The sequence below is a fragment of the Nothoprocta perdicaria genome, unplaced genomic scaffold (genome assembly GCF_003342845.1).
Source record: "Nothoprocta perdicaria isolate Ctin4 unplaced genomic scaffold, notPer1 scaffold_33, whole genome shotgun sequence".
Taxonomy (NCBI): Eukaryota; Metazoa; Chordata; class Aves; order Tinamiformes; family Tinamidae; genus Nothoprocta; species Nothoprocta perdicaria.
Window position 1 is genome coordinate 2,376,769 of NW_020455566.1, and position 27,749 is coordinate 2,404,517.

At 47.2% G+C, this 27,749-nt stretch overlaps 1 protein-coding gene across 1 annotated transcript in view; it reads left to right on the top strand.

Moving 5' to 3' along the window:
* Nucleotides 1-27,749, top strand: part of CSMD2 (CUB and Sushi multiple domains 2) — a 239,970-nt gene that overhangs the window by 59,378 nt on the left and 152,843 nt on the right. Inside the window, exon 5 of the mRNA XM_026043490.1 lies at nt 1,858-2,065. Within this exon, the coding sequence (XP_025899275.1) occupies nt 1,858-2,065 (208 nt within the window). The remainder of the gene's footprint in view (nt 1-1,857; nt 2,066-27,749) is intronic.

Sequence of the window (27,749 nt, forward strand, 5' to 3'; positions counted from 1 at the left end):
GCTCCCTCACTGAGACAGCGCAGGGCGGGAAGGGCCTCGACCTCCCGTGGGGCACAGGGTGCTAGTGCAGCAAGTGCAGCGTGTTCGGGCAGTGCAACAAGCGAAGGGGCCGGGGTGGTCCCCGCTCCATCCCTTGCCGTCAGTCGGTGGGAAGCGAGTGTTGGTGCCAGGGCCTCGTGCTTGTGCGCTTGGCCGCTGTGCCCTGCAGCAGATGGGCCCCAGAAAGGGAAGGCGGCGTTGGCAAGAGCTTGGGTCTGGTTTGTCTTTCAAGTTCCACGAGCTGCAGGCTGCAGGTTCCGGCCCTGCTGATAACCCCGCTGATACTACAAGCCACTGAGCCCTGAAAAGGGGCTGCCAGCTGAGCGCTACCAGAGGCCCTGCTGAGCTGCCCGCCAAAGCCTCCTGTCTGCTCCCGCGTGCCCAGGAACCACTGCGCTTTGCAAAGCTGCTCACTTGTGTTAGGTTTCCATTTGGAAGGGAGTTTTTTTATGATTTGTCATAAAAATACATGTTAATAACATAAAGCCCCAAGCTCCTTGACTAACGCATCTGAAATGCTGCTCTGTAGTACAAGCTGTAAAGTTAACAGGCTTTTCGTAGCTGCCTTCCAATAAACSTGAGGCTGATGCTGGATGTGCAGGCAGCTTGTGCTGCCCCGACGCTCCTCAAATTAATTCTTGGTTTCCTTTATCATCCTGCGTGTGTTTTTATCGGATCCTCCCTCTTTAATTGCTCTAACAGCAACTGCTGCTGGAAGCCTCACTGCGAATAAAAGAACCTGCAGCGAATGGGCGATCCTGAGTATAATCCAGAAGTGCCACCCCGCRATTGTAGAACAACTGGTGAAGTTTTCAGCAGTGCGGTTTTGGCACCAATATTGATGTCTTTCAGAGAGCAGGGCAAAGCAGAGAGCAGGCCGGCGCGTGCGGGGAGCATCGCTAAGCGCCGCGTGGGCTGGGCTCGGGGGCTGTTTGCTGCCTGCAACTGCTCACTCTGCCCATCCAGGGAGCAGGACGGGAGCTGCTGAGCGTGGTCTAGTCCCTAGTGCTCGTTCTGTGCTGAAGATGCCTTGGAAACAAGGCTGGATCTTCTCTCAGCTGCCTCTGAGCCAAGGGGCAGCCCGTGAGCTGGGTGTCCTGCGAGACAGGAGGGTGTCTGAAAGGCGTAAGGGATGTGAGCTCGGAAAAGGGATGTAAATTCCCTTGTCCTTCGTTCTTGGCTAAAGGCATATTCAGTGTTTTSATTTGGGCGTGTTTCACTGCGTTCACATTCTGTTAGATGGGGAGCTCTGCAGCCCTTGCCAAACGAAAGGGAGAAGGGGCCAGTGCCTGTGAAACCCTTTTTCTTCTCAGCTTTTGAATTCCTTGCAGTTTTCCTCCTGCCTCCTGCTACGGAGATGGAAGGGATGTTATAGACAGCACCTCAGAGGATCCGAATTAGGAGCAAGGGCTGCAAGGAAGGAGCACAAGAACAGCGTGCGAGGAAGGAGCGGCCTGACAGCAAGATGCATTAGGCTGAGGAGCTGCTTCCCCAGGGATGTGGTAGCAACTCTGTCACTTGGGATGTTTAAAATTAGACTAAACAAATCACTCATAAATGTACAGTTGGGAATAAGCTGGCATTCAGAAGGAGGTAGACGGAATGACCTAATAGGGTTTTGTATCTATCAACATCTGTTTCTTAATAGCGCGTGGAAAAAATACCTCCTGTCTATCCCCATCATATAATTTGGAGTGATATTTAAAACGAGAGTTTWCAGCCTGTTACAAAAAGTATTGAGGCTTTGAATGTTTTGCTGTGACTCTGTCATCCTGCTTTGTGCAGCTGAACAAATTGTATATGCGTTGTGTCTTGCAGCTGATGATGCGTGTGGAGGGACGTTGCGGGGACAGAGTGGAATTATCTCAAGCCCTCATTTCCCTTTGGAGTACGGCAATAACGCAGACTGCACGTGGACTATCCTGGCTGAACCTGGAGATACGATTGCTCTAGTTTTCATGGATTTCCAACTGGAAGATGGATATGATGTTCTAGAAGTCGCTGGGACCGAGGCGTCATCGCTCTGGTAGGTTACTGGCTGTGCTTGTTTTTGATCTCTAGGGCAGAATTTCACGTGTGGAGATAGGAGCAATGGTAGGAAGTTCAGAGCGAGTAGGGCAAGTATTGAAGGAAGGTAATGCTTAGTCACTCCTAGGCAGAGGTTATACCATTCCAGTGATGGATGGGTTTTATTTGCTTGGGAAGTTTTACAGTGACTGTTACCTACTTCAAAGCATGCTTTTGCAAAAAGATTTCACAGTATGATGCTACTGGTTAATAGAAATAAAGAATTACAAAAATAAAAAACAAGAAACTCTTGGCTATACCATTAGCAAACCTTGTTTTTGTTAAATTGCCTTCTGATTATTACTAAATATGTTGCTGACAAGTTGACTTTACTGTTAATGAACCTGCAGCAAATGGCTGCAGACGAGTTTGTTCTTTAAAAGGAGGCTGTGTGTGGAATCTATGTACTCCTCTCATCCCATTAAGTTTGCTCGAGCAGTGCTCAAATGTGCAAGCTTTCAGAAACATTGCATTTATGTATAATAAATGCCCCATTGATTTTTTTTCAATATACTAGAGCAGGCCAAATGATCAGTGCTAGGAAAYTGAAGTGAGGGCTTGCAGAAGGAATTTCCCATACTGCTTATGGAAAAGGAAAGCTYTGTCTAATTGATGTAGACACTTGGATTTTCTGCTTTGTGGGTTCATCAACAAACAGTTAAAACTCCTGTCTAGTAGCAAATGATGGGGAGTAGTCTTAGACCCAAAATTCCTCTGGAATGGAAGAATTAAGCATTTTAAATAATTAGGTGATGCCTGGGATTATCAGCAGGAAGTTAAATAACAATTATTTATGAGGATTCTGTCACTGGTGCAAATAATATTCATTTAAGTAATTTACACTTGCCTGGCAATTAAGGGCAGAGTAGGATTTGAATATTCAGGATGTATTAATACAAGAACTAGCCATTTACTACGTACCAATTGTTTACTGTGCCCAAGGACCCCTTTGAAAATTAGATGCTGCAGTTTCCTGGAAAAGAAAATGCTTTTATTAGCATGCATTAATATTTTAGGGCACTGCTAGTTTCTAGCCATTATGCACTGCGGAGAGGATCAGTCACCTGTGCTWTGTGGGTAAGGATGAATGTAGTTGGTTAAGAAACATTATTCAGCCTGGAGGTGTTGCCGGTGCAGCGCTGCRTCTTGTCATATCAAAAATAAAACAATGCCTGTCAGAGGGAATCTGATGGAAAAGTAATAAACTTACCCACAAATAYACTGTGGCAAAGCCTCAAAAGTGGCAGGTATATCTTAGAAAATGAAGTCACTCAACTTTCAATAATACGCATGCAAAAAACTTTTGAGAATGGAGCGTAAGAGCTATTTTGAAGGAATAAGGCTTAAAYGGCTCCGGGGGACTGTGTCACAGGGAATAACGATGTATGCAGGAACTCCCCCGACCCCAGCCACCTTCGTGCTGCATCTTTCACGTCTTCCTCCTGGTGGAGTTTCCCTGGGAGCCGGCTGAACCCTGCAACACCGGGCACTGAACTGGCTGTTAGAGCGGTGCAGGGGAGAGCTGTTGGTGGGTGAAACAGGCCTTGCAGACTGGAGCTTCATCCGGAGCGGCGAGCAGAAACTCGCCTTCCTTTTGAAGGTTTATCCTGCATTTTTATACCATCAGCAAGTGCGCGTAGGCAGCATAAACACACCAGTCAATTCAGAGAGACCTGGTTTAGTATTCTCGGGAAGTAAGATTTTTAGTCCCATAAGCAGAATTACAAAGCATCTTAAATTTCATTTTTCAAAGCTGGCCTGCACAACTCAGAGATGGGTAATTAAATCCAGATGACTCACTTTTCCCATTTTTAAATAATTTTGCCTGTAGGGGGGAAAAACTGGAGCTCATATCTCTTCTTTAAATATGTTGATACGATTCAGCTTGAAAATATAGCTAAAACCTTTTTTTTCCACTTCCTCTATGAAAACCTAGTTTTAATTATCAGTAATGGGGCAGATAGACTCAAATAAACCCTTCCATTGAAATACCTTGCGGCTAAACATTTCATAAGCATTATACTTTTTATCTGGTCCAGAAGTAGACACAAACAAACAATTAAATTCCATCCAGAGTATAACTCGTGTCTATTTTCAAGTTATGGAATATTCTTTAATGACGATATCTACAAAAGCACCGACTCAGCCCATTAGGCAAGCTTGCTTTGGGCTGCACTTGATGAAAATCCGTTTTGTTCATCCTCCCCTCTTTCAAAATAGCTGCTGTTGTTGTGTGTATCGGCTGCAGTTTCAGGATCACAAGTGTAACCAGAGAAAGGTGCTCGGCTGCCTCGGGCGCCGTTTTGTTGTCTCATCTAACTGGTGCGGGACCTTCTCGGGGTGGGTAGGTGTGATGACTGCGCTTGTGGGCTTGGGAGTGTTTTGCTGCTGTTGACAGTGAAGGTGGCAGAGAAAATGACTTAATCCATTTCCGTACGTGTGTGTTTATGGGACTTGACAAAGAGCAAGTGTTTGTTTTGCTGCGTACGGTGCAAATGTTGGGCAGAGCAGGTTTTGCAGTCTGCCAGGGCAGCGTGAGCAGGCAAGGCGGGTGCTGGGTGGAAGCCTTGCCCTCGAGCCCTGGGGAGCTGGATGCTGCAGGATTTCCATAGACCAGGGATCCTGGAGGCTGTGGGAATGGAAAAAAAAGGCAGCCCGCTGTTTGCTACCATTTCTCTTTTGCTTTTGAGKCAGAAAATGGGAGGCAGTGAGGGGAGGGAGCGCACTGACCAGGTCAGCAGTGGTGGTGATGCTCTTCCCAGAGCAGTGGTGGTTGGCAGTCCAGGGCTGCCTGTTCTGCTGGTGAAACTATTGAGAAGCTGCTGCTCGTGCCCCATGAATCAGTTCCGTGAGATAAAGCTGACATTTGTCTGGCTGTGACAGACGGTGTGGTATGTTTTGAAGGTTCATTAGATGTTTCTAATCTTCAGAGGAGAATTTACTTAGAGATGTAGGTGACTTTTTAATAATGAAGCTTTCCAACTCTTTTTATAACTATGCTGTATTTTGCAAGTGTATTTGGGGAAGCGGGGGAATCCAGGCGGGTCCGAGGGACAAGGCCGTAGCTGGGCAGAGGCGGTTTGCTGCAGCTGAGATGAGAAGTGTTGTGGTGTGCGAAGGGTCAGGACCGTTTTGGATCCCTCTTGAGCACTGCGTTGGCCTCTGGTGCTTTTCTTGCACCAGGTCTTACCTGGTAACACACCGCATGGTGGCCTGCTGAGAAGTGACGTGGTGGCCTGGGAAAATGGCTTSCTTCGGAATTGCTTCCTTTGCTTACCACAGGGTCCTGCTTTTCTGTCGGAGCCACTGAGCCCCGAGCTGCAGAAATGGGAGTCACTTAGGGAACCTGKTGGAGCTGTTCAGCCCTCTGAGCAGTGCAGGCTCTGCCTTCCCTGTATATAAGGAATATGCTTCTTTATTTCTTACTGTAACCTAACAGACTCCATCATGCTGCCCCATGTCCCTCTGTCCCGACGCACTCGCGTGCTCCAAGCGGGTCCCTCCRGCTGCTTTTCTTGGTGCTCCAAGGCGGCTGCTGTTCCTTGCAGGTGCTTGCAAAGTAGATTGCCAGATGACTGCTGAAAAATGGATTTCATCTCACACTTGCCACTTGCTTTTTGATTTTTTCCAGTCAGTAACTGCTTATATTTGAAAGTTGACAAGCATTATCCTGCCTTGGTGTGTGCATGAGGCAGAAGACTTGAGAAGATTATTTATTATGTTTCTTGAAATAACTTATTTCATCACTGGTTAAAGCCTAGATAATGCCAGTGTGAAAGTTGTCTTTTCCTGTGCATGGAGTTAAGCTTCCATGTTGTAAAAGCCAGTTAAATACCACTACTTTATCGGYAGTATTCACATGCTCTTCTTCCTTGCTCCTGTTTCCCATAGGACTGGGAGCAAATAAAAAATGTGTATGAAGTGRCTTTTAAAATCCCCATTTAAGTGTTGGTTACATCTTCATCAGCATGTGGAAGTAAATTTCTTTTGACTTGTACAGCGTGAGGTTTTTCCTCCTGCCCTTTGAAGAGTTCAGTCGTGCTTTTAATTGGAAACCAATTCTGCAAAGGCCCTAACGCAGTGGTATCGAAAAAGCTGCTTCCCTGGGAAATAGCTTGCAAAGTCTCCCTTTCTTCTCGAACTCGTCGTCCGTGGAGATGAGCTCTGGGGGAAGTGCTCCGGAATTCTGTTGGAGATCAGAGCGATCCCGCTTGTGCCAGGAGCTCCTGGGGCCTGTGGTGCATGCGGCAGCTCCTGGGAGGTACCCGGCCTCTGAAGCACCTTGCGAGGAGCCGTTGCTCCAACGTGAGCACCCTGCAGGGTGAGGAATGTGCGACTTCACCCACGGAGACAGACTGTGAAGGCTGCAGAGTGCCGCTTTGCGGGGGTGAATCCAGGCCTTTTCCATGCTTGCTTCCTTTGCTGCTTGTCACAGCAGCCTGCTGTGCTCCTGGTGGCCGCCTTGTCACCAGCCGCCTCTGCATCATGGTGCTTCCCTGCTCCCTCCCCGCTGGGCTGCACGCGGAGCAGCCCTTCCACCCGGGCACGCAGGTGGGAGTGACTTCTGGAACAAATCACAGGGAAAGGCCCCTTGACCTTCCTGCTCATCTTTCATTCACTAGAACATGATTAGATTTTGTATACCACTTTCTGGCTAATCTCCTTTTTCCATGCATTAATATGATTGATTCTATTTGTTGGATAGTAGAGAGCATTCCATGAATATTGAGGCTAATGGTCGGGAAGAAGCTGTTTTTAGGCTGAAAATTTCACGAAGCAYGTTTTAATTGTCCTTTCTATCGCAATTTGTCCTCCTTTCATTTGTTTACTGGTAAACTGAATTGGAGAACCCTCATGCGAAGGCTGCTGTGGTGTGGGTTGCTCCTCAAGGGATGAGATGCAGGAAAAGTTGCAGCGTGTGGAAAAACTCTGAAGGAATTCCCAAACACAGAGAAACTCACGCTGGATCATTCCTGTGCTGGCTGCTACTTGTGGGGAAGAAAAAAGGACAGGCTTGCTTCCAAAAACACTGGGTACCTGAAGGCCAGCGGGTTCTCAGAAAGATAGACTTCACGTGCAAATTAGGGTAATGTAGCTGGCTGAAAGCTGAGAAGGATATTGGTAATCTCAAAAGTGCTTTCTGGATGTGACCCAAAATGTAAGCATGGAGATGGAAAAGCAGGGAATTGTGCCTTTATTTGGCAGGGAAAGGAGGCTCTGCATAAGCGTGAATGTCATCACAGGTTGTAAATTTAGTTGGGYGTCTGGGACTCATTTCAAAACCCGGTCTCCTCCTCTGTCCCCSTCTGTAGGGGGAAATTCTGCTTTTTTTTTCTCAGATCATACCTGTGTTTGGACAAAGGCTGTCTGAAAAGCTTGACCTCCTGTAAAGATGCTTCCAGGATGGCCCTGCCTCATCCCTTGCGGAGGGCGCCTGGGCGCGTGGTTTTGGGTCCCGTCTCTCTTGATCAGAGAGCGATTCGCGTCGCTGTGCGAGGCTGCACCGCTGCCTTTGGAAGTTGGCTGATGTGTTTCTGCAGAGGGTCTCCCTTTGCGGGGGAGTTCACCATGCTGAGGGAAATTGGATTTGCATGGCAGAATCTGTCTGCCGGAGCTGCTAGCAGTCGTGCTTTACACTGCTGGCCCTTATCTAAAACTTCAAAGTGAAAGAGCAGAGAGACCTCGGCAGCTGTTTCAGGGCTTTCAAAGTCTTTCCTCTTCTGGGTTTTCTTTGTGGACAAGCTCACAGATGGTTTCCTATAGTTACGAGTTGTGTAAAAGAGCTTAAGTACTTTGTTTTCAGATGTCACCTGTTTCACAGAATATATTTTAAATGATCTTTGCCTCCTGGGTTTTCTTTTCCAGGTGCAGTGCAGCTGCAGGGAGGCTCTTCTGGTTCACACGTTCAGTTTCCTTAGGCTGCTGCTTCCTGTGCTGTGGGTGGGAGTCGCAACTGATTGATTCCGTTTGGTGCTAATTCATAATTCTCTTGTTTAAATTCATTTTGGWTGTCTAATGGTAATGTAGCTCATGTGCTGTGATTAAACTACAGCTCTAATTCACATTGTATCTCTCAATTCATTAGAGTTAGGGAAGAATTGTTACCGTGGTTGGCGTAAGCTTAAGCTGGGGAGTGGTATTATTGCTTTCTGTKGGAAATGTTCATGTCTTGCTGCTTGGACGTACACATCTGTTGTGTTTTGAAACCCTTGTTTTTTGTGCTGTATGATGGTGCCACTGATGGATCCTGGCCCTGGTAAAGGTACCTTGGCTGTCTTATAGACTGCAAATCCAGTAATACTGGATRCTAAAAGTGGATAGGATACTCATGATAAACATTTTTACTTCTTAATGTCTTCAATATCTTACAGACCTTAATGAGACTTCCTAAAGCCCAGATGGGAAAGGAAATACTGGGTTGAGATTTATATGGCTATTTTGCTTCTTTCTAGTGGCATTTGGTTTTGTCATGGCAGGTCACGATCTCTTTAGCTCATGCTGAGCTTGTTTTTGACACTCTTGGTCATTTTACAATACAGAGACTTTGATTCTTCCTCAAAGGGACAGCTCTTATGGCTGAATTTATAGCAGAGATCAGGAAGGTACCAAGATGCAAGTAAATATTAGAGGATTAGTAATAGGCAAAGTGTTGTCAGCAGCTCCTATCTAATCACCATATTGCTGGCCTCACTGACTTGGAATTTTCCGAGACTCTGGAAAACAGGAGATGCAGCACGTTGCTGAAGCAGTTGTGTGTAAAAATGCAATTGCCTCCTCGTGCAGATCCAGTTCAGCATTTTGAATGCTCCGGGAGAAGCTGCGGCCCCTCGGGCTGTAGCACCCAGCAGGCTGCAGTCCTTCGCGCTGCTTGGGTACCTGTGCACCTCTTAGGATGACGAGTGGTTGTGGCTTTTATTTTTAGAGTTTTTCGACAGGCTTTCAGAGCGAGGAAAGGCAACACGAAGCATCACTTCCAGCGTCAGTGTTTCTGGTGTCTGTAGCAATGCCCAGCGGCAGCCAGAGCCAAAGACCTGTCGTGGGCACCGCGCGGCTGTACCGCACACCGGTCCTTCCCCCAGGCGCTGCTTGCTCTCTGTGCACGACACAAATCTCCTGCTTCTGTGAAGGGGAAAGAGCAAAATAACCTAATGCAGCAGTACCGAACGCGCCGTGTCCTGCCGCTGTCAGCTCGCCGCTGAGCAGGGCTGCCCGTGGCAAATCTGCATGAAACTGCTGCCCTGCCGCCGTCTCTGGTGCCCGAACGCAAAGCCAGTCACATCCATTAAAATCAGTCTAAGCTACGTTTATTATTTTTATTTATTTTTCCAACCTGTATTTCCTCCCGTGCTGAGGGGAGGACCCGGTGACTGAGCCATGTAAAGGAAAGAGCAAAGCTGATAAAGCCGATGCCCGGGCGTGCAGGATGCCCAGTAACTGGAGCATGGGGCAAGTACCATCTTCCCCCCTTCCTTTCCCTTTTGTCGTCATCCTGTACTTTCTMAATTATTTTTTTAATCATCTTTTAAATGATGGAGCAGTTCACGTTAGCTCTTTTAGTCAGAATTACCTACATTAAAGATCTCTTCAAAAGAGAAGGGCATAAAAGTAATTAATTGCTTCAATTATAATAATGTGTCTTAGCTTGTGGTTTTCTGTTACAAAAACCTGTTTTTGATAACTCAGCTGTTCTTAAAAGGGAAAAAAAATAAAAGCGCTTGAGGCTGGAAGTTGGTGTGGAGGAATTTTGAGATGAGAAGGTTGTTCTCCGCATTGGGGCCGAATAAATGACCACCAGGGATCCTGGAGCGGTGCCCTGCGCTTGCCGAGCCCGCGGCGGCAGCTGGGAGCCCGTTGCTTCTGCCCGGGGGCAGCTGGTGATGGCTCTTGGTCGCCCCGGGCGTGGGATGTGGCTGGTCCCTGACCGCAGTGACCCGCGGCGTTCCCTGTGCTCTGCACCACACTTGGCGCCGGCAGGAGCAGGGTCCGGGCTGCCTCCAGCCGYGCRCACATCTCGCCCGCGGGGTCAGCTCTCATAACGGGGCATCCTTCCTGYGCACACCCAGAAGAGAAAGGCTCGGGCGTCRGGAGATGTCACATCAACATCACTCSGTGCRTTAAGGGTTTTCTTAGCCCTCTTGAGGAACTACAGGTTTTTAGCCTCAATGTGTGTGTTGAAATATTTGTGGAAAGAATAAAAWTCTCCTTAAGTTATTCAGCCCTGGAATATGTGTAAGACAGCTTGCAATTAAACTTCCTTTTGAAGCAAGTTAACAGAAGTTTTGTTAATGTTTAACATCAATATGGATGTCATTCTTTGTAAATTTGGACTAATTAAGTCCAAAGGGACAAAATAATAGATTCTGTATGTGGTGTGCATGCCAGTACTCAGTTTGCTTTTGGGGCTTTTTCTCTATATTTTTTTCTCTTCCCAAGTTCTGATTTTAATATATTACCAGAAAGCTAACTATTTAGCTKTTTATGCCAAGTCACTAGGAATCATCTGCCTTAATTTCTAAAGGATTGTAACTTAGGGAAATGCCTGAAGTTCCTTTGCCTCCACTGAGATGAGGATATTTGCTCTGAACTTTAGGAGACTTGGAATTGAAATTTTTTATTTCCTTCAGACCTTTTTGTAACATCTTGGGACAAGCTGGAGACTCTCCCCTGACATTCACCCTGAAGTTCTGGGGTTTCCTTACCTATGACACCAAAGTAGTCTGGAACGGTGGCAATGACAGATCTCCGTGTTTCTTCCTCTGCCTCAGAGAACAGGAGCTGACCTCTGCAGCGCTTTGACCCTCCCGCAGGCTTCCAGGTTGAAGGTGTCGGAGTCTGCAGCACTAGTGGTTTGCAGGGCTGCTCCCAAGGGAGTCGCACGGAGCTGCGGCTCAGTACAGTCGCGTGGCAGTAACAGGCTGYGAGCTGTGCGGGGCTGTGCCAAACCTCCCGTGCTGTAAACAATGTAGAGCTCGGAATAGGTTTTTAATAGCTTTTTATTGATTGAAAGGATTGGAAGTTCATCTAAACTGCGGGCAATTCTGGCTGTTTCCTTGTGAATTTGACTGCTGTATAGCTCTAATCCTTGCACCAAGCTTTGAAATGACTTATAGGTAGCAATGCTACTAAACCTGTTAACGTGGCGATGCTTTGATCAGTAAAGGCGCTGGGTTCCTCTGTAGGGCTCTTGGCTGTGTTAGTCGTTCAGCGATGAGCCCTGCAAGGAGAGGGTGCTCTGGTCCCCAGGAAGCGGGGAGGATTTCACAGGCCCGCGAGCTGCTTGAGGCGGAGGGGAAGCTGTGCGTGCCACACTTCCCCCATCTTCCTTGTGCTTCTAACACCTGGAGAAGCCCTCGTTGCTGCTCTTCATGTCCCTCGCTAGATTGGACTCTGTGTGCTTTGGTTTTCCTCAACCCAAACCTGCTTGCTTGGGCAGCATCTTCATTCCTTTCTGTGGGTCCCTAGAGCCTGCTTCCACCTCCTCCATGGTTTCCTTTCGTGCCTGAGTTTTCCTCAGGAGCTGCTCGTTTGTCCCTAGAGTCTTCCTGCCCCCTCTGGCATGACTCGTGCCTGTCAGAATAGGCTGTTCTGGAGCTTGGAGGAGGTGGTTCTTGGAAGACCAGCCCACTCATCTGGACCTTTCTTTTTTCCTGGCCTGTTTCACATGAGTTTTAAAGGCAGATGCCTGAAAGGTTTTAGCATTCTGTTGCAAGTCAGTTCTTACAAGTTCTTAAAAACGTTAGTGCTTAACTGTTAGCTAAAGGCGATTTTTTGCCACAAAAAGTGGACAATAAAACTCTGCTGCTTTTCTGTGAATACTGTCAGAGTCTGTTTAATTCAAACTGAAGATTTTAYTTCAGAATTTTTCATCTGATCAAACGCTCGGAAATAGAGAGTGATGGGCAAGTGTTGAACAGCCAGTTCCTGAGACAACTCACTTTGGTGGAGGAGGCTGAGCAGACGGCCCGTGGATCCATCTCCTCCGAGAATTTGGAAGAGGAAGGAAAACTGCTGTAGAAGCAGAGAGACCACAGAAGGCAGGTTTAAAAAAAAAAAAAAAAAAAAAATTAAAATCCCCCTTTGATGTGGTAGTAGTGCTTTTAAGTAGTCATGGTTTTGTAGTTTGGGGTCTTCGTAACATTAGGTTCATCCACATGGACTATTAAAAGGCAGGTTTTGCCCTTCTACCACTGTCCTGGCAACTTTGCTCAGGTGTTGTAGAGCTCTTAATCTGTCCAAGAGAGCGCCCTGAATGCTACTYGCTGCCTTGGTCCCTGAAGGGAAGTGATTTGCCCAAGGACCTTCAACAAGCTTGTGGCTTAGACCAAAGTTCTAATGTTAGCCCATGCCAAGCCCTCACAGAGCTCTTGCGATCTGCTAAAGCTGCTCTCAAGTGCAGTGAGGAAGGATTAAGATGTTTGTTTTGTTTTAGCTATGTTTGATGCAATGCTGTGTTGCATTCAGCATCAGTGAATGAAGTCAAGCCAGTGAAGCACTGAACCCTTCATTGATCTCTGAAGGGAACAAGGTCATCTGATGATCTTTGAGGGTGTTTTTCCCCTCTTAGAGTTTAAGCCTTGCTAAAACAAAGCCAGTTGGGTGTTCTTCCCGTGTGTATGTGGTAGCATCCTGTAAAATACTAATGGGGGCTGTGTGCACGTACCCAGAAGAGGGGCTGGTGTCTACAGCTACACGCTCTTGCCAAGAAGACAGATCATTCAACTCGCACAGTAGCAGCACTTGTGAGATGACTGCTCTAGCATCCCTGTTTAACAAGCAGCYGCTGCAACTAGCGCTTCATTTCATATTGCTATTGAGTAATTTCTCCTATAGATTTCTATAGATTGGCAAGTGGGTGTTTATTTAAACTGCTGTGCATGCTACTTTTTGTCATTTGTTGTTCTTGGAAGCATGAAACCTCTTGCAAGGAAAGGGAAAAGGATGGTTTGAATCAAACAATGATTTATTATATATATTTAATGTTATCTTAACTAGTGCTTGTGGTTCTCCTAAATGGTAGTCTGATGAAATTTTCATTTTTCATGTGGAAAACTAATATTTTAAACTTAYTTTTCTTGTTTTTGTTCTGTAGTATTTTTTACATAATATGATACCTGAATTACAATATCCTACTAGGGAATCGTTCAGTCTCATCTGTGTAAGTTAAGTGTCTGTCTGATTTACTGTATCTGTCAGCGTTTTAACTGAGGTTAGGCAGGGCACAAATAGCTGTTTTTACCAATTTTAATACTAGGTTCTGAGGAAGAGTAGATTGGATCTGTCAAACTGCTCCTCTAATTGCACTTCCAATAATTTAGCACCTGTTTTTTTGGAGGGGGAGCTCTTATTAAATAAATGAAGCAGAGRGGTTTGCTGTTAGATGAGTGGCACACTTTTAAAAATCAGTTTCATTATCTTCACTCAAGTTTGGAATGAAGATGCCCTCCCACCGAGAGTGGCCAGGTCTCCAGGCTCTACCTGCGCTGAGTAAGTTGCCTTGCTTGGCAGCAGGGGAGTTGGGGAGCTCTGAATTAAAGCTGCCTTTGGCAGCAGCCTCAACGCAGGACTTCTCTGCTGGGTGTTGTGCAAGTGTGCAGAGGACAATTTGTTTTTCCAGTGATTTGTGATCTAAATGGAAGTTAACAAGGATGGCCAGCTCTCCCGCCCCCTCCCCGGCTCCCTGCAGCTGGGGATGTGCTCTCTAACGTGAGGTCTGTACCGCGTTGCAAGATGGAATTGCTTCCTGGAAGGAAGCAAGCTGTTGCTCTCTACCGGAGTTAGTCCTGCTAGCTTTTTAGCTTATACGTTGGTGCCTTTTTGGTCACGTGAAAATCAAGCTGTGAATAAAATCAGGTCATTGATTCTTTAAAACTGCAAAGATTTTTTTGTCAGCCCATTGAAGAGCAAAAACCGCTTGAACGCACTCTTCAAAATGCGGGCATCGTAAGTGGTAGCATCTTGGCCACTGATGACCGAGTCCCACCTACAAGGTGTATGGAGCAAATATTAGTCTGAGTTAYAAGAAATTAATCTGTACTGAGTAATCGGATTTAAAGAGTGAGGTTTTTTTTCTTCCCTTTGATTTCAAGGCTTCTTGTATGCTCTTAAAACAGGCTGGACTTAGTSTCCCGTGAACCCAGTCAAGGAGCCTAGGAGGAGCAGCCTGTGTTGCCCAGCCCTCCCTGCCAGGCTGCTCGGGTCAGGGTTGTGGGGATCGCTCTCAAAAGCCCTCGGKGGGCTCCGAGCTGCTGGAAGTAGGAAGGGAAGAGCAGGGCAGRCCGCGGAAGGTTCCCTCGTCACCCTCTAGGGACGTAACTGCTGTCAGTGGCTTAACTGTTCTCTAGTTGACATGGGTTTTCATTAAAAATCATTTAATCTTGTGTTCTCCTTTTCATATTTTCTTTAGCTTGCTGAAATGGCAATAAGGCTAATAAGAATTTGCTTGTTAAATATGCTAAGAAATGCATAATCTTTTTAGTGGTGTATTTGCTGTGTTCGAAATGCAAACAAGTGCTTTGAAAGGCTCAGTCCTCACTGGTTTGCAAGAGAAAGAATTGCAGTGTTTAACGCTGAAACATTTGTGAGGTTTATTTTGCTTTTAGTCCTGACCTTTTTTTAAAAAAAAGAGATGCATCAAAATTCCACGGTTGTGATTTCTTGTGGCTTTGTCGCAGAGAAGATAAGGCAACAGCGTAGAAGCATTACTGCAGAAAAACATCTATTAAATAAATCTTGCTATTCAGAAATATTTTAGTGCTTCCATTATTGTTGTAATAGGAAAGCTTTTATACACAGAGGAAGAAATTGCTACCATAAAGAGAGTTTAAATGGAGGAGGTAGGATGAAATGTCATTATTCGCATTTATCAGATAAAAGAGGGAATATCTGCAGAGAGGCTACTCTTGATGGACTTAAATAATAGGAGAATGAGTGGAGCATTCAGGTTTCCCTAATGATATTTTACACTTTCTGTGCTGAGACCTCAGTTTTGGGAAGGTTGAGTGTACGTGCAACTTTGGCATTTATTTCTGCTTTTCTAAATGCAGTCTGGATTTTGAAGTGTGACCCAGGGGTAATGACCCATCTGTGTATGCGCCCCTGCTCAGAGCCACAAGTGCTGGCAACCATACAGGCAAGCGGCCGTCTGAAGACTTCGCTGAATAAAGAGCTAAAACTTTGAGCTCTTCAACTATGAGTCTTGGTCCTTCAGAGAGCCCTCCTTGAAGATGGCAGGGGGCCTGAGCGCTGCCTCTCAGGTGCCAGTCTCTGGATTAGCAGACTTGAAGGAGATGTGGCTTTCCAGCCAGTTTTCTCCTGTGGAACTTGCAGGGAGTTTTTTACTCATCTTTCCCTTCGCAGCGACAACAAAGGCAGCATTAAACTCCATAAAAATGATATTACTAGATCTATTATAACATCATTATCATTAGTTTGGAGTACATGAAAAGCATGTGAAACAGCTTTCATGTTCAAGGCTTGCGGTGAGCGGACTTTCTCCGATACTGAAAGGCTGCGTAGGCTTCACTGAGTTTTGTGCCTGATTTTGCTAGCGCGTGGAGGGCAAATGGGGAARGAACCTGTTTCAGCTCTGAGACACAAGTCCTCCCACCACAGGWATGCTAAGCTGCAATCAGCATTCTCCATCAGTTACCCATAAACTCTTACCAGACCATAATTTCTTTGCAAGTAATGCAAGACATCTGAAAATGTTGTTTTTCACCATTGATACTTGCTGCTTGTAAACTGCTAGCTTAACAGTAGTTAMTTAGTAGCTAGTTGATACTAGCTGCTGTTAACTCACTCCTGTATGTGAAATGGAATAMTAGCTATTTTATATATAAAATCAAAAAAATCAGTGACCACCCCGCCAGAAATGCTATATACAGCCTGCATATTGTTACTGGGATATAGCTGTGCTGCAGATAACGGGTGTTTTATTGCAAGTTCTGTGTCTGCAGTGAGCAGCGTCCGTGAGCCTCTCGGCCTGTATTTCAGTTGAAGCGGCTGCTAGAAATAGCCATGCTGGGAGTTTATCAGAGTGTGTGTTTGCCAGGAAGTGGATGTTTTGAGGCAGTACTGCAGGAATTTGAAGACATTACTCACAACCAGCCTGTGATGTGCTAAATTGAGTGGAACCTGTGTGCCAACTTCACAGAGCATGATTTTGCCTGAACGCCAATTGTTTGTGAAGTATGCGAGTTGAGGCATGGAAGAGACAAAGATTCCCTTGAAAAGTATAAYGGGATGGTGATATCTTGGTCCTTTCTTTTTTAACCACTTCATGTTCAGTATGTGCTGAAAATAGCTGAGCAGTCTGGTGTTGCCATCACTAATGCTGCTGGGAATAGATCTTAATTGATCGATCCTGTCATGACCATGCAGCTGTGAGAACCGTCACAGTGATATTTCTTGTCCCTGTTTGCTTAAACGCTCTGCTACCAACTCACAGTGGAGTATTATATTTTACTTATTATGTCAGCATCTGTGCTGATGGCTTAGAGTCATGTTCTGTATTTTTCAGTTTCCCAATAATGATAGCTACTGACCACTGTCTTGATCTACAGGCCTTGCAGTAGAGGTGCTAAGACCCTAACAAAATCTAGCATCTGGATAAGGAGCAGACCTTTCTGCTGGCACCTTTGGGGCCTCGTTGACTTGGGAGCTGTTTCTTTTAGCTGGAGCGCTCCCTTCCTTAGGGTACAGAAGGGAAGAAGGTGGAATTTGGGCACAGGCTGAGGCCTTGCTCCAGCATGGAGATGATGGTGACAGTGTGTTGGAGTATTCCAGTTTTATTGGCCGCTTGATTCTTTCCTTACATGCGTACATGCATGTATTTGTTAAGAATGTTTTTAGATGGATGGCCTGGCTTTGAAATTTCCTCTTGGATTGAGGAGAAAATGATGACATTTCAATAATTGGCTTTTGGGAGGAAGGAGTTAGTGTTTGTTGTCGCCTACCACACTGGGCAGAGTGGCCTGTAGGGCTGGAGCCTGCAGCTCCTTGCATGCAGAAGGAMCATGCCTTAAGCCATGGTTTGGAGTGGTGAGGAGACAGAGAAGACTCATTCCTATTTTTGTGGAGAAATGGAAAATACCCCTCTTCAGGCTGTACAGATGCTCTGTTGTCCTCCTGGAACTAACTGTATCAACTCTGATTTGTAGCCCTATCTCAATAATTGCAGACATGCAGCATTTGCAGTTATTTTTACTGAGGCTTATGACGGACTGCACTGAAACCTGACGAGGAGCCGCAGTTGTGCAGGTGACGAGACGAAGCTGCCGAGGGTCCCGGTGTTGGCAGAGAGCAGCCGTGAAGGCCTCCTTCGCCCGCTCCTGCTTGGAGCCGTCCCCTTGGGAGCTTCTTCCTGGCCATTCCTGGGTGCCGCCGCAGCCTACGGCGGCCGCCGCCTCCTCCTCAGCAGCGCCGCCTGCTCCTTGTACCTCGTCTTGTCTTTCTCAGGCTGTTGGTGCCACATTTTCCCCAGCTCCTTGACGGTTTCAACGGCTGTCCAGCGCGGGTGGCATTCTCGCAGCCCTGGGCGGTGATTTGCCGCGAAGAGAAAGAAAGCCGGCAGCGGCCGCTTCTTGGGCGCGAGGCTCTTCCGCTGCCTCTTTCTCTGCCGCCTCCTCACTCCCCTCAGCGGATCTGACCTTCTCGTGGTTGCCCGTTGCGCGTTGTGCTGCTTCGCCATGTCCTGGTACTTCTTTTTCTCCTCCCTCGACATGGCTCTCCATTTCTCCGAGCAGTTCTTGGAAATCTCCTTGCCRTTGAGGGGCGGCTGAGCGGCCTTGGCCCCGTTCTTGAAGGAGAGGTAGAAGACGAGGTAGGACGTGAGCTTCCTCCAGCGGGGCCGCCCGGCCGCGGGGGCCATGGCCGCGCTCGCGCCCTGCTCAGGACAGCGCCGGTGGCGACGGCCGCTGCGTCCCCCGGGGCGGCGCGCGGCGGCCTCCCCCGCGCCCCGCCATGCCGCCGCCGCCACGCCCCACCCCGTGCCTGTGACGTCGATTCAGCGCAGCCAATCGCGCGGCGCCACCTCTGCTCGGCCGCCGCCTCCATTGGCCGGCGGCGCGGTGATGTCATCGGCGCCGGTGACGTCACCGCGGCGGAGCGCGCCGGCGGCCTCCCTGAGGCCTCCGCTGCTTTGTCATGATAAAATGTGAAGCTGCTGCTGCCTGCTGAGAGGTGGCGGCTCGTGATGTGCGAATGGGTTAGCAGCAGCCCTAAAATAATTGCATGTGACAGCTGTTTCTTGGTTCCTGTCAGGATAACTACTGTAATTTAAATCCGCCGCTCCTGGACTACATGTCTAATTTATTTGGGTGGACTTTTTGTTAATTTGAAAGGTTCTGAGGGTTTAAAAGGCTTCATTAATTACATTGGAGTAAATGAAAATGTAATAAGGTTCTGCAGGCTTGTGTGGGAATGTATGGAGGAGATTTCCCCCGGTCTGTTTACTTGCTCTTAAGAGGTTAAAGCAGTCGTCCCTGGGCTCTGGGCAGCGTTCCTGGCCACCGCGGCATCCGCATCACTAATACAGAAGTATGAATAAAACAAATCGAACTGACTGCTCATTGCGAGCATAAGGTGACTTATTGAAGTTCCCGGTAGTGTTAAATATTCAGCAGCCGATTGCATAAGTACTAAATTATGAAAAAGACCTTCCTTCTGAGGAACTTGTCTTTTTCAGAAGATAAAGGAGGAGCAGAAGCCTAGACAGAAGGCAGTTATGCTTTCCTTACACATAGGTAACTTCTCAATGCCTAAGCCTTCTGTAGTCAGCAGGACRCGTTGAACTGCGGTGTTGTCCACCCAATGTTGTCAGAGTTTAGGCTTGGGCACCCTGTCCTCGTTACGTAGGAGCTGGTGGCAAAGGCCTAGCTCCAGTCTGGCTGCTGGTGAAGCCGAGCTCAGTCGGAGCACCTCAGTGACTGCTTTGGGGGCTCTCCCTTTGCCGCCTATGTCTAGACTAGCTCAGTTCCAGTGACCCCCCAGCAGTAAATGRAAGGGCAACATGCTCAGGCTTTTTGTAGCCCCCACTGCCCTGCTCCTTTCACATCACTCACAGGTTTTCTTGTGTTGTTTTGGATGTTTGAAGGGTTTTTCTTTTTCTGCTTATTCCCTGAGMAGAGAGGGCGATTTGCATTCCCTTCATCTCTCCTCATTTTCCTTCTGTTGTTTCTTTGCCCTGAGAAGAGAAACTTGCATTTGATGATTCTAGGGCAAGGAAATAATTTCATTACAGTATTTGGAAGTCTCTTCAGCAGGTGCTTTATTATCTCAGTAATTCAGCCTGGGAGACATTCCTGATTCCCCAGTTCCCAGAGTTCAGGAGCTACAAATAAAACTCTTGCTCTTCCCCTCATTTGGTATATTTAACCTTATTTGTCTGAGTTCTTTCYAGATCTTCCCCAGGAATTTCATTTAAATGTGGAGCTACTCGGTGAAGTTGCCGTAAGGAACGCGGTGTGTTGGAATGCACCGGGGACGGGCAGGATCCCACTTGGTTTAGGTCATTTTTAAAATTCACTGGGAATTGAAGCCATTAACCTGAACTCAGTGGAATGTTTGCTCATGTCCTTGTGTTACTCGCATAATTCATCAAAACAGACCAACTCTGTTCAAACAAAGGCTGGCACAGGAGTAAACATGGGTCAGCATCAGTGCTGCCTGTGCAGCCATACATCTTACCCCTCCCTGCCAGTGGGGAGGTTAGGATAGGTCTTCATAAGATGCTACTTCTAGGAGGCCTCTGGGGGGAAATAGACTATAAAACTGATTTACAGCTATCTATAACTCGTCTCTCAATTCTGGAGGAACTTTCTCCTAGGAAAACAAAGAACATCCTCCCTTCAGAGGACTTGTGCATTTCCACTTTGTGATCGTGAACGAGGTTGTTACTTGTTCACTGCAGAACTCGACGATCAGTACGTATTTCTCACCCTTGCTATCCTACTGCTTATACACACAGACTTTGGGCTGTGCAGTTGTGTGGACAGTGAAATCTAAGCCTGTAGATTAAACACTTCAATAAAATAGGCTTCAAAATATTACTTTATACAAATGCTAATAGTTGGATTTGTGCAGTCAAGAAATGGAAGYGTTACCTCATGAGAGAGGTACCTTTGAAGAGAAGTTGGAGATTATGTAGGAGATGTGGACACTTCATGTGTGATTAATGCCCAGAGCATGTTAACCGAAAAATACCCATTACTTCATTTGAAATACCTACTTAGAAATACAGATGAAAAGAGAAGTCGTGGTTTTGTCCACATGTTCTTTCCACTGCTACGTGCCGCTAGTAGCGAACGCTTTCAGCATCTTTAAATGCCCTGGATTTCTCTGGCAAGCAGCGTATCTGTAGGAGGTGGCAGTCAGCCTGACGTTCCTGCAGTGTGTTGTCTGCTCTGCCACGTGCTCTCTTGCTGTCCGCAGTTCTCTCTCCCTTCCGTTACAGAAAACATTTTCCACTTGTCTCATTCTTCTGGAGATGGTTGCTGCTAGGAATGGCTGCAGGGCGGCAGCTCCCCCCGCCATGCCTGTCATACGTGATAAGTCTATAACATCGCAATAAAATAGAAAAAGCGATCTGAGACGAGCTTATTGGGAGGTATAGCTCTAAAATGGCTGTCCTTTCCTGATAACGCAGCAAGGTACGTTGAGTTTGCCGCATGTTTTACTGCGGGAAGCTCAAGTGCAGAATGGGCAAGATGGTCTGCGCTGCAATACACTTCCAGGCGTCATTGGACAGTATTTATCTAAAAGCTCAGCTCCATCTCTGTTAGCAGCCTGGCTTCTTATTTCTGCAGAAATGTCTTTCTGGGCCTCAGACATGGCAACTTTCCTTCTSTTGTGTCCCGATGCACCAGTTCTTGTCATCGAGGTGCAGAGAAGGGGTGATGCAACGAGCAGTGATTTCAACCTAGGTTTACTTCTTGTTTATGAGCTAGATGACCTAGATGAGACTGTAATTTGGTGTTTAGTCACTATCTAGTTACTGCAGTAGACGTAGGTGCATCCTGAGACCAGAGATACTTAATTATCAAGAAAGGAGATTTTGCCAGCAGTGCTGGAAGAAAGTCTTTGCTGTGGGTCTGTTCAGATTTCCAGTTAAAAAAGAGATCTAAATGGTTTGTATATACTGCTTAGTGAGGTTTCTGTAGTGTTTTAATGTTTCATTTAAAAGAAAAAAGCCCACAGGCTTTGGCCACGGAAATGGCTCACTCATCCAAGACCTTACCTCTCTGCTTATTAACTAATGAGTGTTGATGAAGGTATTAAATTGGTTCTGATTTGCCATGGTAGGTGAAAATTTCATGCCAGAAGGAATAATGTAAATGGCAATGCAGAAGAAATTAATAATACTAGAAGATTCCCCGTGAATCACATGGTCAAGCTAAACCTTTGGTTTTCCATCTAATGCCACAATGCCGCAAAGGTCAATGTTGCTCAGAGTTATGGCCTCATCTATAGTTATCTTCTCAATATACATTAGCTGCTAATTTTAAAGAAGTTTGACTATTTCTCTAAAAACGTGGAAGCAATCCCTTGACAGCAGCTATCAAGACACAAAAAAAGGCAGGAAAATGAGAAAAATGTCTCTACTGATAATGATGTTAATTATAAGGTAAATGAATGTTGACATTTGAGAGTTCAGTTGAAAAGATCAGACACACTAAGGCGAAGAATATCTATGTGAACTATGCTGTGGAGAGAAGAAAAGTTGTGTAATGTCTGAAAGCTTGCTATTCTTTATATAAAGAGCAGGGGGAAGTAAAAGGTACACTACTGTGTATGGCTTCTTTGTTGGTTCTCCTAATTATACACTGTGAATTTTGAGATTCTTTTCAAAGCTCTTATCTCTCAGAGCCTTTCTTAAGCAATCTGATTTGTGACTGCAGAAGAAGGACCTGATAAGATCGTGTTATCTTAAAAAAAAAAAAAAAAAAAAAAAAAAAAGAGAGAAAAAAAAGAAAGAAAGAAAACACAGAGTAGACAGAAATAGTACATCAGCTCTTATTCCCCCATGAGATTTTGGTACATGCCTTACGATTCATGAGTGGTTTGCATTTGCTAGAAACACTGGGATTCTCGGTGGTATTAAACTAATGCTGAAGTCTCCATTTTAATGGGAATAGGTCCCTTTTGAGATGTGCACGTGGCTCTTTTTAGTGAAATGTTGCTTCCAAAGCTACTTCTGTGGCGACAAACATTGCTGCTTTGCCTCCTGTGCAGAAGTCAGCAACGGAGCGCGAGTAAGACACATCCTCGCCATCTGTTCCCTTGCCTTGTGGAAGTGCTCTCGCCCAGGTGTCTGAGCGAGGCACATCGGCCTCTGGCTCCAGACCTGGGAGGGCTTGATGTTGGGCTTCATAAACCGGAATAAAAAGTGATCACCCTCAGTAATGCATGAAATGGTGCACTGCCAAGCTTGCCTTCAGCATTGCTTAGGGCCATCGTGGACATTTCTCAAGTAATAGCCTTCATTTTTTGGAGTCTCCCTCTCCCTGCCACCAGTGGGGACATSAGTAGGTCTTTGTTGCACCTCATAGAAGGGCTGCCTTAAGGCCTTCAGCTGCCACGCTATCAAAATGCAGAATACTGGTGTGACACTTGAAGGGGACGTCGCTGCAATGCACCATGTCTCTGATTACATCTCAGGAAAATCATCTCTCTTGAGGTGTCTTGTCCTTGACCTACTAACTTCGTACCTCGGCCGAATTCATCCCTTTGGAGCTCCCCGCAAAGTGTGCAGCCTTTCCAAGCCTCTCCCCTCCTTCCTTTCCCCTTTTTTATTCCTSATTGCCGTAAGCTAAGGTGACTGGGAGGAGAGCAGCCTCTGATGTGCTGAATTGGTTTTCAAGATGCTGCTAAACATGCCAGATCTTCAGCAGCATGTCATAAAGTATTTATTTTCTCTATAATTCACACTATGTTGCCTTTTTATTTCTGATCCTCTTTAATATGAGCAGTTACTCATGTTTTCCACTTTAATGCAATTATACCATACTTTGCCTTTTCTCTATTCCAGGTAGCTGACAAGCTTGTTCAGCCATTACATGGTATTAAATGAAGTAATTGCAATATTAAGTTCCTTCTTCCATGCCATAAAAAAATGCTATTAGAGAGGAACAGCATTATACCGCCTAGAGAATTGTGCTTTGGGTCAAGAGCTCTGTAGGGGCATTTTATTGCTCTTGGCTGCACAAGGGACGCCTGGGAAGGCTCTGCGGACTCTCCTCCTTCCCTGGCCCCCGRTCCGTGCTCTGGTGAGAGGAGGGTTCAGGGCTGGTTTCATTGGCCTCGTGTGAGGGACTTGCCAGCAAGACGAGGTGGGTGGAAATGGGCTGTGCTCTGTTACTTCCACCTGACTTCAGTGGCAGCTAAATCTCTCCTGTGTTATCAGAGCTCGTCTCCCCTAAATAAGTATTTGAGTGGCCAGTAGCGAGGTGAAAGCACTAGTGAGGCTGCTTCTCTTTCATATCCTCCTTTAATTCATGGCAAGGTGCTCGTTTTGCTCAGTTACGTTCTGTTGGTGGCACCTCCAAGGTGAGCATCTTGCCAGGCTGCTGGGACCAGAAACAACAKYCCTGTCCTCTGGGTGCTGCYGCTGACCCCTTTGGGTGGTGCAGGTTGGATGGCAGGCTGTCCCCGCGGCGTGCGCCGGTGCGGCGTGCGCCGGTGCGGCGTGCGCCGGTGCGGCGTGCGCCGGTGCGGCGTGCGCCGGTGCGGCGTGCGGGTGTTAACCGGCCTTTCCTCCTGCGCCCGTGGCCCGGCCGCCCCCAAGGGCAGCTCAGCCGCAGTGTCGTGAGGGGAGAGGACGAGCTGCAGAGCTTGGAAGGAAGGGGCTTCGTGGGGCTGACAAGCCGCTTATTTCAGAGGAATTATTTCAGCTGCTCTATGTAAATGCCGCAGAGCTGGCGTGCTGCGAATCCCCAGATAAGATGCTGTCGGGCAAGATAACAAAGGTTCAAGGAGTGCGAATTTCGGGAGTGCTGCTTGATACTGCTCATGTCTGAACTGAGGGCACTGCCTGTGTTTCCTCGATAGGGAGATCTCAGCCCCATGTGCTGGATGCTCTGTTTTGGTGATGCTTTGTCAACACAATYGACAGAGTCCCCCCAAATTGGGTATTTTTCATTTTAATGCGCCTTTCTGCAAACATCTGTTCTTTCGGGAGTCTTTTTCTTTTACCACAGCCTTCTCTGGGAATGAGGTGCAAGGATGCACTTTAATCTGACGCTTGCAGAAAGCATTCCCTGTTGTATTTTGGTAGTTTAATGGTGACCCAGCAAATATTTAATGGCTCAACTTGCCCTTTCATGGAGATTTCCTAATGCAGTTTGATATGTTAYGGTAGACAGAGGAAGTTGCTCCATATTTTTCTTAAGAACAATTAAAAGAATAGCTCGTTACCAAGACTTACTCTGTTTATACCAACTACCTTCTCTGTAGTTCTTCTCCAGTAGATGTCAGAGCACCGTGAATTGGCAGCATTTTTATTTTACAGAAAATAAAACAGGACGCAGGAACAGCCACTCCAAAACACTCTAGGCAGCTCCAGCCCTGGACTGGCTCTGGCTTTCTGAATCCATCCCTCTGTGGCTGCCTGAAGCAAAGAGAAARTGTAGGGGGAGGCTACGCAGGAGGGCTGGAGTAGAGGAGGAAGACCTGGAAAAGATCAATTGTGGAGTAGGTGTAGTATTACAAGGGGAAAAAAACTGCCTTGCTACAGGAAAAGGTGAATTTATACCAAGAACACAGTTAGGGGAATGTGGATCTTCCTGTGAACCTTTGAAAATATTTTCCTATTTGAGGCCCTAGTCTTGTCAAGGACTGCTGTGGAGTATACGGATGGAGTCTCTGGGTGCTGGGAGGAGTTTCAGAATTCCTGGCTTTGGAAGGAGAATAGGAATTATCATTTAAAACAAAACCAAACCTGCCAATCTTTGCTGTTTTTACCTGTCACAATGATATCAAGGCGCCCAGGGAAATTATTACCTTGGGATACTCGCATAGGAGAGTGTTTTTCTRCAAGTGGATGGCTGAAAATAGAGCGGGCGGCTCTGCCGTATGTCAGCGCCGCTCGTTTGCGAGGCTGTCGGTCAGCGTTTGGCGCGCGGCGCAGCCGCTCGGAAAGCTGGTGGGGGCCGAGGGCGCGCGAGGCTCCCCAGCCAGCCCGGCCTGGTCTCCATGGCCACGGTGGGAGCTGGAGCCGAGGGGTGATGCCTGGGGGTGGCTCCTTCCTCACTATGGAGAACCCAGCTAGGCCTGGCTGCGGTTCCAGCCCTGCCGCCGCTCTGGTGTCGGGGTTGTGCGCGTGAGGGCTTGGGCCTTCRTCCAGGGGAACTTGCTGAAGGCCCTGCTGGCACCTCGGGCTTCCAGCCCCAGTGCTSAGGCCTCTGAAAGAGGGGAGCGTGGTGTCTGTCAAAGGCCGAAGCACCCGAGCTTCCCCCGTCCGGGCTGCGGGCCCCGCGGTGCTCCCTGCGTTTCAGCCAGCGCCGCGTTGTGTTGGGCCTGGCGGGTCTGCTGCTCCTGTAGCATCAGAGCGCGAGGTTGAGATGTCCCCTGCCCAACCCCCCTTTCCATTTCCTCGCTCGTCCGAGAGCTCTGCTGTCCCCGTGGAATTGCACTGAGTGATGATGAAGCAGTCAGGTCAATCCAGAATTAATCACCTTTAATTATCGTCATGAATGATGGAATTAATTCAGATGTAAAGCAACATTTAGTCAACCTTGATGCATGTTCTGTGAAACTTCAACGATTGAAGAAGTTTTCCTGTGCTGTATTTGATAGGAAAGTGTTGGAAAAAGAGGCATGTCAGAAGTGATGAGATGCTGTCCATGCCGCCGGACAGATCAGGTCTTTGCTTTCCCCTGAGGTGTCCAAATCCAGCCCTGCCTCAGCTGCTGGTGGTTGTGCTCAGGTAGCTTGTTCAGAACCCTTGATCAGAGCCATGTCTGTGTTTCTCGCACAGTCCGGATAGTTGAGTCATTCCCCTGGCCTCCTCCAGGGCCTGCCGGCCCCAGGATGGCAAGCCGGATTTCCTCTCCAAAGCTACCTCATTTTCTGTGGCCACCTAATTGTCCTYATCTGTCTGGAGGCAGACAGATTTCCCGCAGATGTTGGTGCTTTCCAGGCTGGGAGCTGAAGGACTCATATTTGTGTGTTGCAGCAGCTCCGTGTGTTAAACCCTTGCAAACTGGACAGCCTTGACAGGCCTGCTGCTCGGCTCCTGATCCCAGGTGGCTGCCAAGCTCCTAGGCTGTTTTCCATGTCTGTCAGGTCTGTGGGAATTGGCCACACTCCCTGCTGCTCCTTTCTGGCCCTGTGGGTATTTAAAAGAAAAGAAAGGCTGCCAGGTCAGGCCCTTGTCACTTGATACTCCCCGTCGGCCTGTGGCTCTCGTTCTGTTTGTGCTTGCTGCAGCACAGTGCGTGAGAGGACACGGGTAGATGTYACCTGCCCCCTGTGCGTGTGCACGTGTGTGGTGTTACCCCAAAGCCCCGAGACAATCTGCACGGTAGGAAATGCACCTCCCAGTTGTTGGGGGCTACTGGCTGCTGCAGGACGCCGGGGGAAGGATGGCTTCTCTCCCGGACACACAGCAGCTGCTCCTGGCACGGGCTGCCCTGGGATTCGAGCCAATTAAATCTGTTCCTTTCTGTCCAACTCTAGCGCAGACACCAGCTAAATCCATTGATATTAAGCAGACAGCATGAAACAGCCCGAATTAACCAATCCCATTCCCTCCTCCAAACTTTTAACCGAGCCAAGTATCTTATGAACAGCAGATGCATTTCAGAGGACTGCTACATAGCTGTATTTTACTGTATATTCTGCATACTAGAGGACTTTAAAACATATTGGATTGCTTCTACTGCCCAGCTTGCTATAATCCATTTGTGTGACCTTGGCTAAATCCTTTCCTATGTCTCTTATTCTGTCTGTGGAAGATATGAGTTCTTTGGGAATATGACGTTTGCCTCACTGTGGTTGTCAGCAGCCTGTTACAAGGGGCTCCTGATGGACTGTCTGTTACAAGGGGCTCCTGATGGACTGTCTGGCTTGTAGTGAATAATTTTTCATGTGACAGTAGGTTTTTATGGTAATTTTGCAATATTCTTGAAATGCACCTGGCTTCAATGCCTCCTGGAGACCTTGGTCCATCATTTCTAAGGCAGTGTCGGTGCTGGAGCGTGTTGGCCAGTGAGGTATGGTCTGGTCTCATGTCTAAGGAGGCAGAAAGCAGTATTGACAACCTCGGGAAGCCGCCCGTAGCTTCCTCACTGGTGGAAAAGAGGGGAGGAGAGTGCCAGATGGCAATGGCGATGGTTATTTTCCTTCTGTGAAAGTTTTCGGTCGTGGAATCTCCAAAGTAGAATTACTGGGTGTGCTGGCATGGTAAGGCAGACACAGGAGTCCTCACCTAGCTAATGAGAACATGCCACCTGATCCTTGAAAATAATAATTTATTTACCTGGATTGCAAGCTTGGAGTTTTCAGACTATTTTGTTACACCAGCCCCTTGAAATGGATTTTTAAATAATTCACCAAAAAGGACAGGGAGAGGCTTGTTTTATGCTCTTCTGCTCCAATTACTCAATTGCCTGCTAAGCACCTCTTCAAAATGTCTCTCTTGCCAGGAA